Source organism: Bos indicus x Bos taurus, chromosome 11 (assembly GCF_003369695.1).
Source record: "Bos indicus x Bos taurus breed Angus x Brahman F1 hybrid chromosome 11, Bos_hybrid_MaternalHap_v2.0, whole genome shotgun sequence".
Lineage (NCBI taxonomy): Eukaryota > Metazoa > Chordata > Mammalia > Artiodactyla > Bovidae > Bos > Bos indicus x Bos taurus.
Window position 1 is genome coordinate 478,367 of NC_040086.1, and position 24,044 is coordinate 502,410.

The 24,044-nt window shown below is 41.7% G+C and overlaps 1 protein-coding gene across 5 annotated transcripts in view; it reads left to right on the forward strand.

Moving 5' to 3' along the window:
• The first annotated feature begins 7,791 nt into the window (after positions 1 to 7,791).
• Positions 7,792 to 24,044, forward strand: part of ANAPC1 (anaphase promoting complex subunit 1) — a 99,299-nt gene continuing 83,046 nt past the window's right edge. For 2 of the 5 annotated variants that reach the window (XM_027554518.1, XM_027554520.1), the window contains exons 1-11: positions 7,829 to 8,104; positions 10,333 to 10,569; positions 11,493 to 11,654; positions 15,218 to 15,269; positions 15,491 to 15,591; positions 16,180 to 16,262; positions 17,338 to 17,411; positions 19,118 to 19,263; positions 19,901 to 20,121; positions 20,813 to 21,022; positions 23,687 to 23,782. In XM_027554518.1, the coding sequence (XP_027410319.1) occupies positions 10,357 to 10,569; positions 11,493 to 11,654; positions 15,218 to 15,269; positions 15,491 to 15,591; positions 16,180 to 16,262; positions 17,338 to 17,411; positions 19,118 to 19,263; positions 19,901 to 20,121; positions 20,813 to 21,022; positions 23,687 to 23,782 (1,358 nt within the window). In that variant the 5' untranslated portion in view covers positions 7,829 to 8,104; positions 10,333 to 10,356. Of the gene's footprint in view, positions 8,105 to 10,332; positions 10,570 to 11,492; positions 11,655 to 15,217; positions 15,270 to 15,490; positions 15,592 to 16,179; positions 16,263 to 17,337; positions 17,412 to 19,117; positions 19,264 to 19,900; positions 20,122 to 20,812; positions 21,023 to 23,686; positions 23,783 to 24,044 lie in introns of all 5 variants that reach the window. The other 3 variants (XM_027554519.1, XM_027554522.1, XM_027554521.1) reach the window with 3 other exon arrangements.

Consider the following 24,044-nt stretch of genomic DNA (forward strand, 5'->3'; position numbering starts at 1 on the left):
CTTCTGATAAACTCACACCCTCTTAGTTAATTCTCCGCCTTCAAGTCTTTGCTATGCTTCACATTCTTGATGAGGCTTTTGTTGTTGTTCAGTCGCTAAGCCAGGTCTAACTCTTTGCAACCCCATGGACTGCAGCATGCCAGACTTCCCTGTCCTTCACTATCTCACGGAGTTTGCTCAGACTTATGTCCATTGAGTTGGTGATGCCATCCAACCATCTCATCCTCTGCCACCCTCTTCTCCTCTTGCCTTCAGTCTTTCTTAGCATCAGGGTCTTTTCCAATGAGTTGGCTCTTCACATCAGGCGGCCAAGCTATTAGAGCTTCAGCTTCAGCATCCATCATTCCAATGAATATTCAGGGTTGATTTCCTTTAGGATTGATGGGTTTCATCTCCTTACAGTCCAAGGGACTCTCAAGAGTCTTCTCCATCACCACAATTTGAAAGTATCAATTCTTTGGTGCTCAGCCTTCTTTATGGTCCACCTCTCACATTTATACATGACTCCTGGAAAAACCATAGCTCTGACTATATGGACCTTTGTTGGCTGAGTGATGACTCTGCTTTTTAATACACTGTTGATGAGTAGGCTTACCTAGTATAAAACTGTCTAGTTATCTATTCCTGTGTGATATACCACGCCAGACACAGCATGGGTAAATCACAGCTGCTGTGTTAGATTCACAGATTGTGTGGGTAAGAGATTTAGACAGGGTACAAAGAAGATGGGTTGTCTTACCTCTTCCATCTCTGCTGAAATATTGGGTTCAATGACTGTGGACTAGAAACATCTGGAACAGGGATCAGCAAACTATAGCTGGTGGGCCTCTTGCCTGTGTTTGCAAATCAGGATTATTGGAACACAGCCATGCAGTGTGTGTTATTCATGGCTGCTCCTGTGCTGTCACAGCAGAGTCAAATAGCTGCGACAGAGATCAGAGGCCACAAGGCCACGTGATCTGGCCCTTTACAGAAGTTGGTCAATCCCTGATCCTCACATAGCGGGTACTTACACTGCAATGACTCTAAAGTCCAGGGCTGCAGATCAGACCATCTAAATGAGGCTTCCCTACGATGGCCTAGGTGTAGTTGGAAGTCCTACAAGGAAACTCTAGGCTCCAAGAGTGACCATTCCTTCCAGTGACCAAGATAGGAGCTGCATAGCCTTTCAAAACCTAGCCTCAGAGGTCACCTGACTCCACTAAGCCAGACTCTCTGGGTGGATGGTGGATACAGTCACAACCCCACCCTCCTGGGAAAGAGCCATAACCCCCACCTCTTGATGATGGAAGTGTCAGAGGAGTTGTTTTAAAACTTCCACAGACATCAACACTAGCTAAAATGTAGGTTACTGACTATCATATTTTTTTTTTTCTAATTTTTTTGCTGTGCCACGTGGCATGCAGGATCTTAGTTCCCCAAGCAGACTGAGCTCATGCCTCCTGCAGTGGGAGCTGCTGCTGCTGCTGCTAAGTCGCTTCAGTCGTGTCTGACTCTGTGCGACCCCATAGACGGCAGCCCACCAGGCTCCGCCATCCCTGGGATTCTCCAGGCAAGAACACTGGAGTGGGTTGCCATTTCCTTCTCCAGTGCATCAAAGTGAAAAGTGAAAGTGAAGTTGCTCAGTCATGTCCAACTTGTCGCTACCCCATGGACTGCAGCCTACCAGGCTCCTCCGTCCATGGGATTTTCCAGGCAAGAGTGCTGGAGTGGGTTGCCATCACCTTCTCTGTGGCAGTGGGAACACAGTATCTTAACCACTGAACCACCAGGGAAGTTCTGATTCTACCATTTTAATTTTATACTTGCCATGCCTCTGAATGTTATTGAATGTTAATGTCCTAATTATAAAGATATGTGATGGGAAATGTTAGTTTTTTAAAAAATAGATCCCATATTATACAACTATTTTCATCCTTATAGGATGTAGCCCAAAAGGCTACCTTTGTGCAACTTTAGCAGGGTGACACCAACCTGGAACTCATACTCCAGTGTCCACACTCTCTCCTATATCTGGTGGGGCTCTGCACATTGCAAGGTGGAGCCCCTACTTTTATTATGTAAGAAAGAACATGGCCCATAGCAGTGTTCATCCAGGGGCCGGGGAAGACAGCTCCTGCTGAGTCAAGTGTAGAAGGGCTGTGTCTTACATTAAGTGGCACTGTGAACAGTCTGGTCATCAAGCATGTTCAGGATATCAGCAATGAGGTACAAGACTAACAACTGAGGTCCTCAGGGGAGCAGGCCAAACTGCACATGAAAAATGTAAAGACGGCCCTAGTGTATTTGTTTGTTTGTTTTATTAAAATATAGTTGATTTGCAAAATTGTCTTCATTTTTGCTGTAAAGTGACTCAATTATGCACATATATATTCTCTTTCATATTCTTTTCCATTATAGCTTATCACAGGATACTGAATATAGTTCAATATGGGCTATACAGTAGGACTCTGTTGTTTGTATCTCCTATATACAATATTTGTATCTATTAATCCCAAACTCCCAATCCTTCCCTTCCCCCACCCTCACTCCGCCTTGGCAGCCATAAGTCTGTTCTGTGAGTTTGTTTCTGTTCACAGGTATGTTCGTTTGTTTTAGATTTTAGATTCTACCTATAAGTGATATGATATGGTATTTGTCTTTCTCTTTCCAGCTTGCTTCACTTAGTGTGGTCATCTCTAGGCCCATCCATGGTCCTCAAATGGCATTGTTTCATTCTTTTAAATGACTGAGTCATATTGCAGTGTGTGTATGTACCACAGCTTCTCAATCCGTTCATCTGTCAGAGAACATTTAGGTTGTTTCCGTGTCTTGGCCGTTGTGAACAGTGCTTCAATGAACACAGGCGTGCATATATCATTTTGAATTACCTTTTGTCTGGGTCTATGCCCAGGAGTGGACTTGCTGGATCAGTGGCCCTACTCTAAAGCCACACCCTCCCTCTGTCGGCCGACCCATCTACACAGACGACCCCCTCACCCCCTCAGCCTTGTCCCCAACTGGGGCCTGTAACTGACTTTCCACTCCTGCCTTCAGTCTGCCACATGGACCCCCAATTCAAGCTAGTCTCCTCCCATTCACTTTAACACGGTGGAGACTGCCCAGTATCTAGGGATCTGGCTTGCTGGAGGCATACTCTGTGAATGATGGTGTGCCGAGAAACAGTCTCAAACTGGTTTCAGTGCCAGAGAGGCATTCATTCACTCATGATTTCACAAAAATCTACTAAGCGTGTGCTCACATCAAGGTATAAGACGAGCACCTAGAGTGTGTCACTGAGCTAATGCACATTACCTCCATCAGGAAGCCCCAGTCTCATTGACCCAAATGCCAGTCAAGAACCACTTTGGTTCTCACTTGTCCAGCAGCCAGTCCATGGTCCTCCCATCACAGCACCCTGGCTTTTCTTTGCTGAACCTGCCTTCTGCACTCACATCCCTCTTACCCCTAAGCCCAGAGGTGGGGTTGTCCTTGATGCCTGAAGACCATTCTCTGCCCTTCTTTCCAGAGTCTCAGGATTTGAGTCTCATATCATCAGACCTGGCTGCTGAGGTCACTACAGACCCCTAGGTCTCTCCTCTTGTTCCTTGAAGATTTCAGTATTTGCATCATTGGTGCTCCCTTCATGCTAGCCCTGTCATAATTCTTAGTGGTTTCAGTACTATTAATACATAAATGACATTGCAGCATGACAGAGGCTAAGCCCCTTGACTTCTTCTCCCCCATGTCGTGTGTTGAGCAACATGTTGAAAATACATATAAGGGCCAAGTTCTTGAAGTTTGCTGAGGAACTGACATGGTGCCTGTAAGAAAGTCCACTCAGAACACCCCACCTCTTAGGGGAAGCACCAGTCTCGGGTAGTTTCTTGGGCAATGTAGGTGGTGCATGGAAGATCCTCCAGTCAGTGTACTGAGCAGCATGCTGGGGCATAGGTGTAAAGTTCTTGGGGGACCATGCTTCAGGTGAAACAATCCATTTGGAATACTGCCTTGAACATAAGTGCACTGATATAACTAAGTGGTGGTTAAACAGGAATCCAGTTGCTAAAAAGACTCACCAGATCCAGCTCCTACAGTTTGTTACAGAAACAGGACACAAAAAACAACAGCAGTTAAGTTAATATCCGTCACAGTTAATGGTTGTTTTACTGTAATGATTCCAGAGAGACCAGGCACAGGATCCTTTGTCCACCCTTTCTGGAAGATGTGTGGCCAGATGCACTCCCTCTTTTGGATCAGGAACCATTGGGAACACCTCGGAACCAGGGATCCCCAAAGAGAAGTTCAGCTGAGGATTTTTACATGCCCGGGGTCCCTTAGGCATACTCCCACGGCATAACTGGCTTCAACAGCAGCTCCATCTAGCTGTCACACCGATGCATGGACATGTTCGCTCAGTCGTGTCCGACTCTGCCACCCCCATGGACTATAGCCTGCCAGGCTCCTCCACCCATGAGATTTTACAGGCAAGAATACTGGAGTGGGTTGCCATTTCCTTCTCCAGGGGATCTTCCAACCCAGGGATTGAACCCAGGTCTCCCGCACTGCAGGCAGACTCTACCATCTGAGCCACCAGGAAAGCCCTGGGGTCTTACTGAGACCATGTGCAAATCCTGTAACTCATTGTTTATTGTTTTGTTCTTTATTTAAACAATTTTTTAAAATTATAGTTGATATACAATGTTGTGTTAGTTTCAAATGTACTGCACAGTGACTCAGTTATACACAAACCACACACATGTATTCTTTTGCAGATTCTTTTCTGTTATAGGTCATTAGAAGATATTGGGTATAGCTCCTTGTGTTGGACAAGTAGGTCCTTGTATCTCACTGTTTTCAATAAACAGCACTGACAAGCTGGTACAAATCTCCCTGAACCTCCTTGATCCCACAAATCAACATGAATAATCAGTAGGCTTCATGCCCTGACCAGGAGCCAGGGCCATGAAGAAACTTTAGCAGAATAGCTCAGGTTAATTCCAGGCCCTCCCGGAACAATGGCTTCCATAGTCATTGCAAAACGGCACAAGGAAAAGTTACCGTTCAGTGTTGTGAACACAATGGCGGAATAAAAGTGTTTCCTCTTCTGGTTTCGGGAACTCCTTGCCATGAAAATTCACTCCATAGGCAAAACAAAAACAACAATAACAACAGCAATGAGCCACCCATACTGGAAGTAAAATGGTCAGACTCAGAAAAGGGATGGTGGTGTTTAAAGATGTCCCTCTAGAGACTCCCCTGGCAGTCCAGTGGTTAAGACTCCGCACTTTCACTGTTGGGGGGCACAGGTTCATCCCTGATCAGGGAACTAAGATCCTGCATGCTATGTGGTGCGGCAAACAAACAAACAAAATCCTTAAAAGAACTGATTTTTTTTAAAAGCACTGTTCCCATCCAAAAATAAATTAAATGAAAAGTCCTGTGTTTTAGGAAACTCTAGTCCTGAGAAAACATCATAGGCTGAGGCCATGGAGAGGAATCTTGAGGAGAATTTATGAGCAGACAAGGGAACACTCAGGGGGAAGAGCTGGGTAAATCCTTTCAGTGACTGTATTCATAGACTGGACAATAAGCAGCATAGGACACTCTTTGTGGACTGTGTTCCCTAAAAAATAGAGCTGGAGGCAAATTTGATGAGTGCTGATGCTTTAGCCCAAGAGAGAGAATAAAGGCAAGGGAAAATGGAGCAGGGACGGATAAGAAGCATTGCATTGGCCACTGCCAAAAACTCAGCTGACTGCTTGGCAGGCATGCCTGCTCGGCCACAAGGACGTCTCCTGGCAGGCTGTGCAGAGAAGCCACGCTGTAGAATAGTCTGGCAGAGGGAAAAGGACGGGGTTCACTTCTTTGGTTCCTATCTGCCTTCTTTCTGCTGATCAAAATTTGCTCTCTGGTGGCTCAGACTGTGAAGAATCTGCCTGCAGTGCAGGAGACACGGGTTAGATCCCTGGGTGGGGAAGATCCCTTGGAGAAGGGAATGGTTACCCACTCCAGTATTCTTGCCTGGGAAATCCCAAGGACAGAGGAGTGTGGTGGAATACAGCCTATGGGGTTGCAAAGAATTGGACACGACTGAGTGACCAACGGTGACACACTAAATTTGCTCTCTACGTTTTTGGGTTTATGTCTTTAGCCCCTTCAGAAGACAACTCACACACCTTGTGAAGAGGCACTTCCTCCAAGTCTGGCAGTGGCAGGAGAATCCAGGGCCCCAGGGAGTGTGACTTTGGCCTGATGACACAGTGAAGCCAGGGGAGAAGGCCTTGTGACTGGTGGTGGGGACCACAGGGCTGGTGGAAATAGGGCTCATGTAGCATCAGGCCATGGTGGTGGTTGAGGTGGGACAATAGCAGATGGTGGCACTCAGAGACTTCCTGTTGGAGTAAAGCCTTCTGAAAAAAGGCATTTGAACTAAACTCTAAAGGTCGACATTTCAAATAAAGAGATGAGAATGAACCAATATACCAAGGCCCCAAGGTTAAGGTGTGTCTGGAGACTCTAAGGAGAGAATTTTAGTGAAGGCACAGACGTTTCAGGCAACTTTATATTTCTGCATAAAGTATTTGAACTTTATTTCTTAGGCCTATTGGGGCTTCCCCGGTGGCTCAGAGGTTAAATCATCTTCCCACAATGCGGGAGACCTGGGTTCGATCCCTGGGTCGGGAAGATCCCCTGGAGAAGGAAATGGCAACCCACTTCAGTATTCTTGCCTGAAGAATCCCATGGAGGGAGGAGCCTGGTGGGCTACAGTCCACGGGGTCGCAAAGAGTCAGACACGACTGAGCGAGTGACTTAACTTCTTAGGCCTATTAGTCCTTTAAACCTAGCAATGCCACACAGTGAGATTACAGCTCAAGAAAGTTGTTGTTTTCACAAGCCTGCTATTCTACAGTTAATTCCATAGACAGGGAGGAAGGGGTGAAGCAGAGGTTTTTAACTTGGGCCTATGAATCGCTTGGGGATGTTCTGTGAAGCTCAGATATTAGGAGCAATGTTTTCATTGAGGACCTCTGGAGAAGGGGATAACAGAGGAGGAAATGGTTGGATGGCATCACCGACTCAATGGACATGAGTTTGAGCAAGCTCCAGGAGATGATGAAGGATACGGAAGCAGGGCGTGCTGCAGTCCGTGGGGTTGCAAAAAGTTGGATACGACTGAATGCTTGAACAACCATCAGTTCAGTTCAGTTCAGTTCAGTTGCTCAGTCGTGTCCAACTCTTTGAAACTCCATGAATTGCAGAACAACCATACTTTTCATCAACTTTTCAAAGGGTCCAGACGTCGGAAGGGTTAAAGTGCATTGGTAGAGGGTAAAATCAGTAGACTCCCCACCCTTCCTCAAGCCTGGAGGCATATACCTCCCATTTGGGGGTCAGGAGAGGAGAGGGAAACTGGCCAGAAAATCTTATTTTTCATAGTTAGGAGGCAGGTCAGGTTCGTATTGACATGACGTGGAGAACTGGACACCAGGAAGGTCCTATTCCAGCACAGACCCTAGCAGAGGTAGTCTTGCTTTGGGTCACAGCGGCTACACTACAGAAGGTGCCTGTGCTTAGTCGTTCATTAGCATCCGACTCTTTGCGACCCCATGGATTGGAGCCTGCCAGACTTCCCTGTCCATAGATTTTCCAGGCAAGAATACTGGAGTGGGTTGCCATTTCCTTCTCCAGGGATCTTCCCGAGCCAGGGATCGAACCCGTTTCTCATGTGTTTCCTGCATTGCAGGCGGATTTTTCACCCACAGAGCCTTCGGCAGCCCAAAGCATCCTTCCCGCAACTGCGCAGGCGCTACAGCCGCAGGCTCGCCGCGCTCCTGCCGAAGCCCCACCCCGGCGCGAGGCACGACGGGAAAGTCAAGATGGACGCGACCATTTGAACGTCTCGGGTGAGAGGTTCTCCCGCACGCCTTCCTGTTGTTAGCAGTCTTGTCCACAGCTGCTGCCCAGTCTTCCTCCGGAACAGGGGAGGGAGAGGGAATGAGAAGCTGCAGTGGCCGAGGAGTCACCGTGACCATCCCCGCCGCTACTCTTGGGCCCTCTCGGTCCCCTTGCCTCCGGAGAGCAGCCGGGGCTCGCCGCGCCTGACGCGTCCCGAGTCACACAGGTGTGGTCCCCGGTCCGCCACGCCTGGTGGCTCATCGCGTATCCCGTGGTCTTAACACTCGTCCCAAGGCCTACCCGCTCCCTGATAGGGAGGGCTGGGAGCTCGGGACGGTTCCTGAGCGCGCGCTGGAGCCATGGGGACCCCAGTTTGCGGGCTGTGCTTTCCGGCGTGCATCTCTCTGTTACGCTCCGCGCCGGCTTCTTTGCTGAGCTCAGCGCGAAAGGGGTCTCAGCTTCCATGGGGGTCTCAACTTCTAGGTCGGCCCCTTGCCCTCTTTAAACGAAGTTCTGAGGCTCAAGCTCTTAGCCTGATGGATTCTTCTGACTCTAGAGGGGCCGGGGAAGTTCTGCGTTTTTGCAGAGGCTCAAACTGTCTTGTGTGTGCACTTGAATTTAGTCGAATTTACTCTTGAAGCAGCTTTGTGGTTACCTCTGGCAGGGTAGTTTTTATTGCTATTAAGCAAGGCTGATATCTTGATTTATAGCGTATCAGTTTAATACAGTATTTTCATCTGTAGCTCTTTATGTTGCCTCCCCTGATAAGTAAAAACACGTAAAAAATTGAGATTGCAAAAGTATTAAATATGTTCTCGTAAATAATACATAAATATTGTACTGTGAAAATAACTGTATAATGAATAGTTTTGTAATTTTCTAAGTTTTAATAGAATAACGTTCCAAAATTGCAAAACTGAAGTAGGATAAACTCTCCGGTCAGTTCTTTAACGTTTGTTATTCTGTTGATAGGCAGACCAAGTGAATTTTGTTGTTTTCTTGTAAGTTTTATAAGGTACTGTTTCAGTTATATCCCAAGTTCAAGTGTTCTCAGTTCTGAATTTTAGCGGAGAAAAATAAGTGTTTTGATTATGACATACAGTTGTGTCAGGAATTGCATTTAACTCATAGCAAAATAACTTTGACCCTGGAAGAGCTGCATAGGAATTACAGGGGCTTTTGATGGTGCAGGAAAAAAAAAACCCTATTGATGCCAAAAAGACGTCAGATGGGATGAGAGATATGTCAAATATAGTTAAACTTTTAATTGTGAGTGCTGTTCCAAACACTGTTTATGGTACTATGGTTAAATGTTGGTTTTGATATATGTGTTTGAGGATTTCAGCTTCGACATGCCACAAAATCCATTTTTAGGACAGGTATTGTCTTGGAGAGAAAACTAGCATCTACCTTATCTACTATATCATACAGTGAATTTTACTGGCTGTCCATTACTGTATGTAGAAATGTTTTGGAAGTAAAGAAGCATGTTTCCACCCACAGCTCGTCCACATCTTTATGGTGATGAGCTGTACTGTAAATAAATTGTATTAAAAGCTAGGACTCGTAAATTTGCTACAAGTATGGCTATCCCATGGCCAGAGTTCTTCATGCCTTGGTTTCCTGTGTTTGGCCCTCAAATTGGGATTGTAGTTGTATGTTCTGGTCGACTGGGGTGTCATAACTTGGTCACATTTGACAGTTTATTAGGTCTTTTGTGGATTGATCAGGCTTCCCTGGTGGCTCAGACTGTAAAGAATCCACCTGCAGTACAAGAGATCTGGGTTCAGTCCCTGGGTTGGGAAGATCTCCTGGAGAAGGGAATGGCTACCTACTCCAGTATTTTGGCTTGGAGAATTCCATGGATTTTACAGTCCATGGGGTCACAGAGAGTTGAACCCGACTGAGTGACTTTGACTTTCACTTGTGGCTTGGTCAGCTGAAAGGAGTAGTTCAATTTACGATGAATTAGAGGTAATATGAGGTTTTGGGTTTTTTGGTTTGTTTCATTCCAACATGCCAGTGATCCTTGAAATGTGTTTTTCAAATTAGGTTTCAGCGGAAATGAACAGAAATGACCTTTAATGTTAAGAAGCCGGGCAGTCATGGGGCTATAAAGCGCACCTTGTCTGAATGCTTCATGTGTGAAATGTGGAAAAGCTAGTGTGTAGTGTGAGACACGGGAAAGGTGTTGTGGGACATAGTGCTCATTTCAGCCTGGTGCTGGCCTTCAGTGCTAACCTTCTGTGGGCCCAGCTAAAATGTGCCGATGACTAGTCATCTGAGAGGCAGGTCTGGAACGACCTTCGATGTTATTAATTACTTGTACACTTACAATATGATTGGATTATTTGACACTCATCTAAGAATTAATGACTCTTCTGTAAACTTTTATGACATTTTATTCTGGTTTTGACTCCAGAAACTGACTACAATGTGTTTGAATTCATACAGAAATAATGTTGATATTTGGAACCCATGTCGAACTTCTATGAAGAAAGGGCAACAATGATTGCAGCCGGGGATTTGCAGGAATTTGTTCCTTTTGGTCGAGACCACTGCAAGCACCACCCTAATGCTTTGAACCTCCAGCTTCGCCAGCTTCAGCCAGCCTCCGAGTTATGGTCTTCTGATGGTGCTGCTGGCCTAGTGGGATCCCTTCAGGAGGTTACCATCCATGAGAAACAGAAGGTTCCGTTAAGTTTCTTTCCCATAATATTTTTGAAATGTAGAATGTTGTGATCTACTTGTAATTTAAGACTACCTGCCACTGAGAAAGGAGTATAATGGTATTTCTAGGGTAGTGGTTAAGATTTGGTAATTTCAGTCAAGACTAAAATAATGACTTCATTGTATTATGGTGTCATAACCATTTATTTAGACATGTAACTCATGGTTTTATAGTAAGTATTATGGTTATGGTCCATTCTAAACCTCTTTCTCGTCACTTAGTATGTGGGGACCAGATATCATGTTGTTTGATTAGATAGTAGAGTTAGAAATGGTCCCTGCTGCAGAAAAATACTTACGTTTCCCCTAGTTCTTAAATAGAGGGATGAGACGTTAGCGTGTCAGAAAATCAGTCTTCCCACCTTATTCCACTTAGGATACCACAATCTCAGGGAGAGGAAAGTCTGTGTAGTTAGAAATCTAAACCTTTCTTTCTCCCATTTAATTGTAATGCCCAGGGACAGAAGTTGAATGTAGCTGTGAAGCAGGGAAATCTGCCCTGTGGATAAACTCCCCCAGTGATTCCCACGTGCACCTCACTGCCCCTCTCCATCACTTCTCCCTATACTTAATATACCTTTTTAGTTTCCCCAGGCATGTTGGTTTCATTTTGGGATCTGCAGACATGTTTATGTTTTGGACAAATAATACGATAGTATAACATGAAACATCCTATAAGATATATGATGCACATACCCAGACACCCCACTTTGTTAATCAGTGGCACCGAGTTTCTGAAAGTTGGGCTTGGATTGTGTCTTACTCCACACGCAAAGAGAGAGTAGGAGACTTGTATCTGGGTAATTATTTGATTTAATTAGTAAATCTTGCTCCATACTATTGAAAAAGTGCTTAAACATGTCTTGTATGTATTAACTTTTAAGGAGAGCTGGCAGTTAAGAAAAGGTGTCAGTGAAATTGGAGAAGAAGTGGATTACGATGAGGAACTCTACATGGCTGGAAACATGGTTATCTGGAGCAAAGGAAGTAAAAGCCAGGCATTGGCTGTTTATAAAGCATTTACAGTTGACAGTCCTGTTCAACAGGTGAGTTGATTTGAATTTTAGCATTTGATTATTTAACACTTAAAATCAATGTTTGTCCTAAAATTTAACAGAAATAATAAAAACAGCACAGTGATCCCAGCAGCCGGGTGTACGTGTTAAAAGTCCGTTTGTTTCCTATAGCGTCACCTTTTTCCCACTGTTCTTTGTCAGTCAGTTTTTCCCACTGTCCTTTTTTGTATGCTGCAGTCCATGGGGTTGCAAAGAGTCAGACACGACTGAGCGACTGAACTTGTCAGTTTAATGAGTCTTTAAACACTGTTCTTGAGTGATAAGATTCATTATTCTCTAAAAATTTCTAAGACATTGAGGGTACAAAGAATACTTTAACACACGATGATTATAATTGATTGCAGGTATTCAATAATACCTACTTCCTAGTGACAATCAGAGAGAGAAAAACCTACTTGGTCTCGTTGCAGTTGGATATGACACCTACATCTGTTGTGATAATTGGTAATTAAAGAGAAGGAATTAAGTATTTGCCCTTCCTGTTTAGGAAGACATGCAGTTTATCTCCCTTATTTGTGGAAGAGTGCCAACTAGTAAAAATAGAAGGGTAGAGTTAAAAAATCATCATTCTGTCACCTCCAGTTGTAATAATTGATTCAGAAAAGGATTGTTAATGACTGGTAACACTTCTGGGTGAAAAGACATTACCGTGCACCAGGGTATTACTCTGTGGATTACTTGCTAATATAAAGCAACAGATGTATCTCTATTTTAGAGACATCTGTTGGTCTCCATTTCCACCAGGTGATTCTTTGCCATCATTAGTAGTGGGACAAAGGCACACTAGACTCTAGCTACGATGCAGTATATGTTGTCATCCTCTCAGTTTCTTCCCCAGATTATATAACGTGAGCATCTAGTTCAACCTTCAGTTATAGAAAGTATAGGGACCAGAGGGTACGTTTTTAAAGTATCGTGAGATGAGTGGGTTGGAGGTATAGATGAAACAAGAATGGCCAGAGGTTGATAATTACTGGCTAATGAGTATTCATTATGTTATTCTGTTTACTTTGTATTTGAAATTTTCCATAATTAAAAATAGAAGGAAAAAAACACTACAAGAAAACAATTGTATGAATTCAGAATGTGGAACAGTCTACATTCTGGCCTCTTTAAAAAGTTAGTCAAGGAGCAGGAAAGAAAGATGGGGCTGTTCTAGGTTAGAAGAGACTAAAAGGACATCAGCAAATACAGTATTTTTTGAATGTCGTTAAATGAACTTTGAATCTTGGTTTGAGAACCAGCTGGGGCCGGAGCACGAGGACGACCCTGAGGGATGGGTCAGGCAGGGAGGTAGAGGGGTTCAGGATGGGGACACAGGCATACCCGATGTGAACCCATGTCAGTGTGTGGCAAACCCACTACAGTACTGAAAAGTAGTTAGCCTCCAATTAAAATAAATACATTTATATTTTTAAAAAAGGGAGACATTCTTGAGAAAATCTGAAATAGTTGAAAATGGACTGGATATCAGGTGCTAGTAGAAAATTACATTTTTTTCCTCAAGTGGTATGACAGTTTATAGGTTAAACCTATAGGTTTAATAGGAGTACGTCTTCAGTTTTAGGAAATAGATGATGAGGTGGAAATACAAGATGACGGGTTTCGGGGTGAAGTGATGCTGTGTGCAATTTTCAAACACACCTCCCCACTCCCCACATCCTTATGTATAGGAATGCACACATAAACAGATACACAAAAGGTTAGTAACAACCGTCAGATTTAGGTGAGACAGATGGTCACTGTACCATTTCAGCTTTTCTTACGGAAAGATTTTAGGATATCAAGTTGGGGGGAAAATGAAAGCATTTTTGGTAGTTGAATTAATTGTTCGCCTATTGACAGAAGGTTTTAGAGGCTTCTTATTCATGTGAAGTTCTTTATTTGTAAACACTGAAATCATATCTCGACTGCTTTTTTTCCCTGTTAACTATTTTATGATGAGTGTTGTACTCTTATAACAATTTAGTAGGAAGGGTAAAGTGAATTATTCCCCAATTTCAGACAGTGTGTGAAAGCATTTCTGTGTAGGAGTGTTGAAGCCAGTGATCTTTTTGATGATTATTTCCCCCCATGTAACATTGTAAACGTATTTAATGCCACTGAAAAATGGTTAAAAAGATAAATTTTATGTATGTTTTACCACAATTAAAAAGGCACATGAAAATGCCTTTCAGTTCAGTTGCTCAGTTGTGTCCGACTCTTTGCGACCCCATGAACCGCAGCACGCCAGGCCTCCGTGTCCATCACCAACTCCCAGAGTTCACTCAGACTCACGTCCATCGAGTCGGTGATGCCATCCAGCCATCTCATCCTCTGTCGCCCCCTTTTCCTCCTGCCCCTGATCCCTCCCAGCATCAGGGTCTTTTCCAATGAGTCAGTTCTTCACATCAGGTGACCAAAGTACTGGAGTTTCAGCTTCAGCATCAGTCCTTCCAGTGAACATCCAGGACTGATCTCCTTTAGGATGGACTGGTTGGATCTCCTTGCAGTCCATGGGACTCTCAAGAGTCTTCTCCAACACCACAGTTCAAAAGCATCAATTCTTCGGCGCTCAGCCTTCTTCACAGTCCAACTGTCACATCCATACATGACCACTGGAAAAACCATAGCCTTGACTAGACGGACCTTTGTTGGCAAAGTAATGTCTCTGCTTTTCAATATGCTATCTAGGTTGGTCATAACTTTCCTTCAAAGGAGTAAGCATCTTTTAATTTCATGGCTGCAGTCACCATCTGCAGTGATTTTGGAGCCCCAAAAAATAAAGTCTCACACTGTTTCCACTGTTTCCCCATCTATTTCCCATGAAGTGATGAGACCAGATGCCATGATCTTAGTTTTCTGAATGTTGAGCTTTACGCCAACTTTTTCACTCTCTTTCACTTTCATCAAGAGGCTTTTTAGTTCTTCACTTTCTGCCATAAGGATGGTGTCATCTGCATATCTGAGGTTATTGATATTTCTCCCGGCAATCTTGATTTCAGCTTGTGTTTGTTCCAGTCTAGCGTTCTTTAGATAATTTCGATGTGATTGTCAAGCATGCCAGTTAAAGTTTAATGGTTTTTAAAAGTTTTCCTGGTATGTACATACACACACACACACACACATTTTTAAAATGAGCGTTTAATGAGGGATTTCTAGGTGTGTCAAAGAGTGATAAGATCATTAGGTAAGTCTGGAGATTATGAAATAGCTTGGCAGTTTTCAGCTTTTACAATAATCTTTAGCTTTGTATAGGATATAGGGTTTAATATAGGTTGAATTTCTATTTGAATTCACTTCTGCTTCAAAGCTTCTATCTTGTGGATTTTTGTCTTCCCTTTTCTCTTCATAAACCTTATTAGCAGACATAGTTTATCTGAAAATAGTTATCATTAGTCTAATTTTATCTTATTTTTCCTTATTCCCATATGTATGTGTTGAGCTGATAAGGTGGGACAGTTATGTACATGACACTATTATTTAGATATTATTAATTAATAGGTTATTTTTAGATACCATTTTCTTAAGTAAGCATTTTGTTTTGATTTTAGGCATTGTGGTGTGACTTCATTATATCACAGGATAAGTCTGATAAGGACTACAGTAAGTTTCTTTTTGAAATTTTATTTGATCTTATGATTCCAAATGTTTATCTCATTTTTTTTTCCAGTCAAAATAGGTAGCCACTAATAATAGTGGCTTACCTTGAGCATTTTTATGTTGTTCATTAAAGAATTTGTGCTATTGGAAATTGTAACTTGTATTTGGGAACCTTTTTTTAAAAAAAAAAAAAAAAAAGCATGTATCTTGTACTCCCTTTTCAGGTAGTGATGAAGTGGAAAGATGCATATGTATATTGCAAAGCTCATGTATCAACATGCATAGCATAGAAGGAAAGGATTACATAGCTTCTTTACCTTTTCAGGTAAGTCTGAGTGTTTCAATCTTTTTGTGTTTTATTGGAGCTTATTCTTGAATTAATTGATTTCAGAAGTACTGCTGCTCTCACATTGTATAATCACAAATGTTATTTTTACTGAAATAAAATAGCTAAATTTTAGCAGCTGTAATTGCTTGCCATTTCCATCCTTTGCCTAAAAGGTAAATTATCTAGTGAAGTGAATTGTGAAATCTTTTCTGGGATTTTTTTTTTTTTTTTTTTTCATTTTAAGTACATTTGTAAGAAATCACTTTGGTTATACTCAACCATTTGAGCAATATTAGTGTTTTTCCTGTTTCTCATCATCTTTTTTCATGCCCTAATGCAGTCATTACCCTTTAATCACATTGTCAGTTTGGTACTGATATTAGCACTGGTGGGAATATTAGATAAAACTTCTCTTCCGTATATTTGATTTTCTCTTAGATTTCCTTGTTAGAATTATAGATTGTTAGTCTGCAAAGCTCTTATTATATTGGAAGAAAAATCTAATGTTCTATATTGTTTCATAAAAACATGTTATAAAGAGTCATTTCTTTTACTTCTGTTTTTCCTTACCCTTTTACCAAATAGGTTGCAAATGTTTGGCCCACCAAGTATGGATTGCTGTTCGAACGAAGCAGCTCTTCATGTGAGGTTCCTCCAGGCCCACCCAGGTATGCAGGTCAGAATATGATTCCTTGGGCTTTTTCTGTTGGTTCTTAGGTAAAAGTGCTTGCCCAAAAGTTTGGGATGATGAAAATTACCATGCTGTCAGTGCAGATAGATGCCTTTTCTCTCACCTCATCATTGTACACTTGTGAGTTCTATTGGTACTTCTCTCTTGGCACTTAATTATCTCAGCTTTTGTCCCCCAGGTAGTAAAACTGAGCGAACTCTTGGCTTAAAGATAGTAAGACTCAGTTCTTAGCTCTGCCATTTTTTTCCATTATGTTACTTTGGGCAAATCATTAGCTTTGGCATTAGTTTCCTTACCTGTTAAAGGAAGAATACTCTCTTTACTTGCTAGGTTTTATGCAGTTTTAATGAGCTAATGTGTACAATCTTTGACATAGAGCTTCCTAGTCTTAGGTGTGTAGTAAGTGGTAATGTGTTTAGTTTGTCTCCCTAATCAGCTCTCAGCTCTCCGAAGGGCAGGAACATCCAGTTACCTGTCAGTGTGTTGCAAGGAGTAGATACTAAGTTTGGAGAAGGTTGCTTACAGATTGTGATCTCTTTCTGTGTTCAGATAGAAGGTCTGTTCTTTTCCTTTTTTTTCAGTCACTCCTTAAAAAGCAGCCATTTAATTTACTTGAAGCATTTATTCTTCTTCCTTTTTAAAGTACATGCCTTTGTAAATAGGTCTAGGGGACTAAATTTCTTTCCTAGCTGTCAGACACAGTGCCACTAAGAAAAGTGTTTTTTAAAAATGACTGCCTTACACCCCTCTCTCGGTTGGTCTGTAAGGTGGTGACGGCTGCTTGCGGGTCCTCCCTGGGCTACACTGATTCTGTGCTGTGTGTGTGTGTGTGTGTGTGTGTGTGTGTGTGTGTAGACTTACTCTGCATAAGAGATATTTCTAGAAAGAAAATCGAAGATGCTGTGAAAAACGGTATGTCAGAGTTTAGAGGGTTGCTCTTCGAGACTGTAGATTTCTAGTTGCTAGTCTGCAGAAGACATTTATTTGCAGAGAATGTTCAAAATTTGTGCACAAATGGAGTTGGTGATTGATTGTTTATTTGTCCTTGCTAGAGAACCTTTACCCACTCTGTTCAGCATGCTGCATCCACTGGATGAAATTACACCACTAGTTTGCAAATCTGGAAGTAAGTGTATTTTTATAAATTCTTTTACGCAGACTCTTATTTTAGTTTGGGAGTGGGGAGGAAATAAAGGAGGTTATGAAAATTTGATTTGTCTTATAAAGGTAAAATAATTTAAGCATTAAAAAATAATTATGAAAATAATTCATATTAATTACTTCATTGAATATCCTGGTATTGACTTTAAACAACTCTTCTTTTAGTAAAAATAGAGCCAGGAATAGTGATAGATTTTCTTTTTTTTTTTTTTTTAGATTTTCTAACTTAGCTGTAGATGACTCTGTACTCTGTTTCTCAGTAATTAATAATAAATCAACAGGACTTAGATAAACTAAAATTGTTTCTTTTTTCTGGAAAAAAGAAATGGAGAGCCTTAGACCTTTATGGTGTAAATTTTAATATTTCACTTACCCTGCTCATAATATAATTTTCTGGGACTCAATTTTTTTAATATTTTCTAGACGTATTTCTAGATGCTTATTTTAAAATTTTAAATGTGAGCAAACATAGGTTATTATGAATAATGATACTTGAAGGCTAAAAAAAAATTATGTTTTTTAACCAGTTTTAAGGACATAGTCCCTAGTACATATTCTGAAATACCACTGAGATTTTTATCTTCTCTATCAGGGCTTGGCAAACTGCAGATAAATCCAGCTTATTTTCCTAAGCCTTATGAGCTAAGAGTGGTTTCAACCTTTTTAAAAGGTTGTAGGAAAAAACAAAATAAATTACGCTACTGATTCACTTTGTGGTCTGCAAAGCCTAAACTATTTACTCTTTGGCCTTATACAGAAAAGTTTGTTGATAATTCTATATTATACTGTTAACAACTACAAACAACCTAAGCACACGTGTCAGAGCATATGGTCGAATGGTATGCAGCCATTATTGCTCAAATTTTTGAATAATATTTGATAATCTCAGGAATTGCTTATTCATGTTAAGTAAGGTACAAAACTAAATGGAATATGATTCTAATTTTGTAAAAACAAAAAATATGTCTGTACAGGAAAACAAAACTAGGAGGAATGCTCCTAAAAATTTTAGTAATAATTATTTTGAGTGGAATTATGAGTGATTTTTCTTTCTTTATAATGTACTTCTTAATTTTATAACCCAATTCTTTTAAATTTTTTAAATATGTTGAGAGGAAAACATTTTGGAAACTGTCAAATAAGGAAATAGGAACTTGTTTGTGGTACTATAGATAGAAAAGCTGAACTCACTAGGAAAAAACTTATTTTTGCGTGTCTTCCCAGTAAAACAATAACAGCAGTGTATTGTTCAGCACTGTTTGAATGGTTACCATCGAGGACAGATTTCATACAGAGGAAAAGAACCACTAAGGAAGTCAAATTTGGCAGAATAGTTGATTAAAATTTATGAATAAGTCAGTTATTAAAGGAATCATGGACCTTTTACCTGTGGTTGATGAGTTTAATGGCTTAAATTCATTAACATTTAAGTACATGTGTGTGATATAAAAGCTCATAACATTCTCATCTTTAATATATTTGAAGAAATTGATGCCCAAAGTAAATGTATTAAAAATGGAGAGTTAATTATGTCATATTAATATATTAATGGATTTCATGCCTTTATTACCTTCATTTCTCTGTGTCTTTAGGAATTGCAAGAGTCACTTCATAAACAAGTCTTGTGAAGCCCATTGTCCTATACTTGATCATTTCTGTTTTATCTTTAAGGTCTTTTTGGTTCATCACGGGTACAGTATGTTGTAGATCATGCAATGAAAATTGTCTTTCTCCACACCGATCCCTCCATTGTCATGACCTATGACACTGTTCAAGGTCTGCACTCTGTGTGGGCTCTCCGGAGAGTCAAAACAGAGGTAAGGGTGAAGGCAAGTCACTTCTTAACAGAAAAAGATAGTTAATACTGAAAACTTGCATTTTTTTTTTTTTTGCTACTCATTAAAAATTATTTTTAAAATTTGTTTATTTTTAATTGGTGGATAATTGCTTTACAGTATTCTCTTGGTTTCTGCCATACATCAATATGAATCAGCCATAGGTATACATATGTCCCCTCCCCCTTGAACCTGCCTCCCTCCTTCCACCCCAGCCTACCCCCGCTAGGTTGTCAGAGAGCCCCAGTTTGAGCTCCCTGAGTCACACAGCAAACTCCCACGGGTTCTCTGTTTTACGTGTGGTAGCGTGTATGCTTCCATGCTACTCTTTCCACTCGTCCCCCCTCTGCTTCCCGCACTGTGTCCTCAGTCTGTTCCATGCCTGCCTCTCCACTGCTGCCCTGCAAATAGACTCACTGGCAGCACACCATCTTTCTAGACTCCGTATATGTGTGCTAATGTATGATATTTGTTTGTATGCTTTTAGAAGACTCGTGAAATAAATTGAGTATCTTAGGGAAAAAAATGTTATATCTTTAATAACTGGCAACTACCCTGAAAGGAAATTGCCCTTCTAATCTAATGATTACCTCCCCATCCCCCTTCATTTTGACTTAAGGAAGGGAATGTTGTTTTAAAGTTCTCTGAACAGGGGGGCACCCCCCAGAACGTGGCTACTAGCAGCTCGCTCACAGCACACCTCAGAAGCCTCTCCAAGGGCGACTCCCCCGTGGCTTCCCCCTTCCAGAACTACTCCTCCATCCACAGCCAGAGCCGCTCCACCTCCTCGCCCAGCCTGCACTCCCGTTCACCTTCCATTTCCAACATGGCAGCTCTCAGGTGGGACTTCAGTGTGGACGAGTTTCCTGGTTTTAAACAAGATGTCTCAAGAAAAAGATACCTTCTTTTTAAACTTTCTGTTGTGATTGGAAGGATTTAAAATTTCTCTTGACAGCTTCTGAGTACCTTTTAGAAAAAAAAGCAGTATGCCCATTGAGCTATTTTTACCAAGATTCCAGGCCTACTGTGTTGCCTTGCCAGCGAGTCATGTGTAGAAGCTGCCAATTCTTGTTGTTAAGAGTGCCAAATTGTTACCACTGCTTGGCAGCAGTTCGGTGAATATTAATTCCTGAGATATTTTGGTACTATTTTCTTTTGTCTTAGTTTGCTTTAGCTTTTGTTTTTATTAGTATCTATATAATCTGGGTTTTGTTCATATGTATATGTCTGAGTACCTAAGAACATAGTTTAGACTTTTTTGAATAAGCGATTCCTTTTCTGAGGCAGAAGATGAACTGATTTTCAGTTAAAAAAAGAATTATTCCAGCAGGAGTTCTAAATCTTTAGAATATAATAAAGCATGTTAAACCATTTAAGTAGCTGTTTTTTTTTTTTTTTAATTGTATTTCTGACTGGGTTTCTGCCTTGAATATTTGCATGAATACATAGAGTTTGGAAAGCTTTATTGGAAAGTGTGTCGTGTCAGCCTGTGTTATTAATTATGGTGCCCTCTTTTCTGTTTGTTTTGCAGTCGTGCTCATTCCCCTGCCTTAGGAGTGTACTCTTTTTCAGGGGTGCAAAGGTTCAACCTTTCAAGCCATAATCAGTCTCCAAAGAGACACAGTTTTTCTCATTCTCCAAGTAGTAATTCTAATGGCTCCTTTCTTGCACCAGAAACAGAGCCCATTGTTCCTGAGCTTTGTATCGACCACTTATGGACAGAAACGATTACTCGCCTGAGGTTTGGAGGATATATTTTTATATTGAGAGAAAAATGATGCTAAAAGTTTTAGAAAACACTTGATATTCTGTGTAAAGCTTCTTGCTATAAGCAGTTACAAATACTTACAAAAATGCATAGAAATATATATTAAAGGCTACCTAAGTTTCAGTAGAGAATATTAGTGATATTAAGATGATCATAAAAATATTCTTTTGTCATTTGCTGTTTCTTCCTTAACTTTGTAGTAGTAATCTCTCCCATTTGAAGTGTTTGCTGTTTTAGGGAAAAACAGTTAATTTGTGTAGTTTAGGCAACTTAGGGTTTTATAGCATTTTTCTGAAGTTTTGTCTTTGTTAGTTGAGTATCAGCTGTTCTGTGAAACACCACTCAGACCTCCATTCTACACGACCTTCCTCCTTTTGTGTTCTCTTTAATCCTTCATTCAGTCAGTGCCAGTGTGTGTGTTAGTGGCTGTGGTTTATCAGCAAGCAGGTCACTGTCCCTGTCCTCAAAAAGAGACATCTGGGGGGGGGTGGCACTGCACATCTGCAGACAGGACTTTGAAAAGACAGCTGGGTATTTTCTGGGTGGGTAAGTGGAGAAGGCACAGTCGTTAGAGGGGATCAGGAGAAAAGTTAGGAAGTGTGAATGTGTGGTATGTTCCAGGGATTAAAAATACTGTCAATTTGTTTATGTAGGAGAAGGGGAAAGGGCTGCGAAAGAGGAGGTAGAGAGAGAAAGCCGTTGGGGCTGTTCTGTCTCATGAAAGTTGTAAGGAGGTGCTTTATGTGTGAGTCATAAGGACAGGGGGCGGAGCAGTCACTTAACAGTGGGGACTGAGGCAAGGCAGGTGGATTGGAGTTTATAGAGTGTGTAGAGGTTGAGTTCCTGGGGTTCTGGAGGGCCTGTGGATGAACAGGGGTTCTGGTAACCCTCTGGGATCAAAGATAGTAATCAAAGGTACGGGTGGTGTCTAGGCCTTTTCTTTAGGAGAGGATTTAACATTCATTAGATTCCCAGTCTGTGACCTCTGAATAGTTAAAACCAGGCTGTGTAGAATCAAAAAGGGCTAGGGACTGAAGTCCTGGGAACTTAACGTTTGGGGAGGAGGTTGGTGAAAAGAGATAAGGTTGCTGCAGACAGACAGAGCAAGGGAGGTCTGGGGGAGGGGAAGCAGCAGGACAATCATGGAACATGAGAAAGGAGGCTTGAGATGAAGGTGTCAGTGTCGTCAGATGCCGGTGAAGTGTGGCAGTGAGGGTGGGCTCAGAGGCGGTACCTGCTGGCAGTGAGTTCCCCGGTGACTTTGTCCAGAGCACCTTGCGTGGGGTAGGGTGTAGTGGGATGCGGTGGAGAAAGTCAGTGGGGACTGGAGGGGTGAGCATGGATACACAGACTGTCCACAGAGTCCTTTGAGTGGGAATGAGGGTCCAAAACTAGCTGGAGGCACCTCAGGGTCCAGGGAGGGTTTCATTTTTCCTAAACTAGGTTAGAGAAAATTCATCTTCCTCTTTGCCCCTAAATTCCTCAGTGTGTTTCTCTAGAAAGTAAGGACGCTTTTTTTACCGAACCACACTACCATTTTTACAGTCAGCTAAGCGACCAGTAAGTCCTTCATATAATCTGATGTTTTAGTACATCTGTGTATTTAAAGACTCATTTTAAAGTGAGAGAGTAGGCTGCAAAGATTACACACCCAGAGCAGGAGAGCATTGAAAATACGGGGAAGAGGAAGTGATTGATGGAACAAGGAACCAGACAGGCCCTCAGGAGCAGAGACTGGCCCTGGGGAGAAAGAAGGTGATGATTATCAAATAGGCCGCACTGGGGCTCCCGTGAGATGGAGGCCACACCCGTGCTCTTAGGCCAGCAGGTCAGTGACACTTGGAGGAAAGTGAAGATGTGAGTACAGGCTTGAAGTAGGTTCCATTTTTGTTCCTTGTATATAACAAAAATTCCCTGTATTTAAAAATCATTTGTTTTGGGACTTCCCTGGTGATCCAGTGGTTAACTGCATGCTGCCAATGTGGGGTGGGGGTTGGGGTCACAGGTTCAATCCCTGATCAGGGAACTGAGATCCTATGTGCTGCATTGTATGGCCCCAAATTTAAAAAAATAAGTAAATGGAAAGAAAATACTGTCACTAAAAGAAAAAAAAAGTCATTTCTCCTTAAATACCTTATTGCTAAGTTGGATATATTGCAGATGCTTATTTTACAGTTCCAGTCCTCTGCACTGCTCTGCAAAGAAACTTTTGCAGAGAATAGAGAAGTTTGGGGTATGGTTTAAAAAAAAGAGAGGTAAAGTGGAACCTAATCTTAGAGAGTAAGGATAGATTGGAGAAGTCATGTTATAAAAAGTCTGACCCCTTAGACCTTGTAAGAGATAGGAATTCAAGTTTGCATTACTTTGGCTGTAGGCAACTAGCATAGTGTAGAATTAAAAAGGTAATGATTACGTTTATTGTAATTTTCCCCCAAAAAGCTATGTAGTGGACTCAGAATCAGAGCTGAGAGGAATCTCAGAGATGATGAAGTTCAGTTCTTAGAAGTGCTTTTGTGTCTTCAAAGTTATTGCTTGGCCCAATTAGTATTTCTTGTATTTTCAAAGACTTTTTATTAATATCTGAGGTAGATTTTTAAGCCAGTGCCACCATTTTCTTTATTAATATATCTATTACAGGAAGAAAAATTCACAGGCCTCCAAAGTCTTTATTACATCTGACCTATGTGGGCAGAAGTTCTTGTGCTATTTAGTAGAGTCCGAGCTCCAGTTACGGTAAGTGTGTTTATGTTTCTCATTTAATCAGTGTAAATACATTTGTGTTTAGGGCTTAGTCGCTCAGTTGTGTCTGACTCTTTATGACTCTGTGGACTGTTGCCCGTCAGGATACTCTGTCCATGGAATTCTCCAGTTAATACTGAAGTGGGTTGCAGTTTCCTTCTCCAGGGAATCTTCCTGACCCAGGAGTTGAACCTGTGCTTCTATCTCTAGGGCTGTTCTTTCTTTTCTTTTTTCTGTCTCTCTCTTTTTTTTTTTT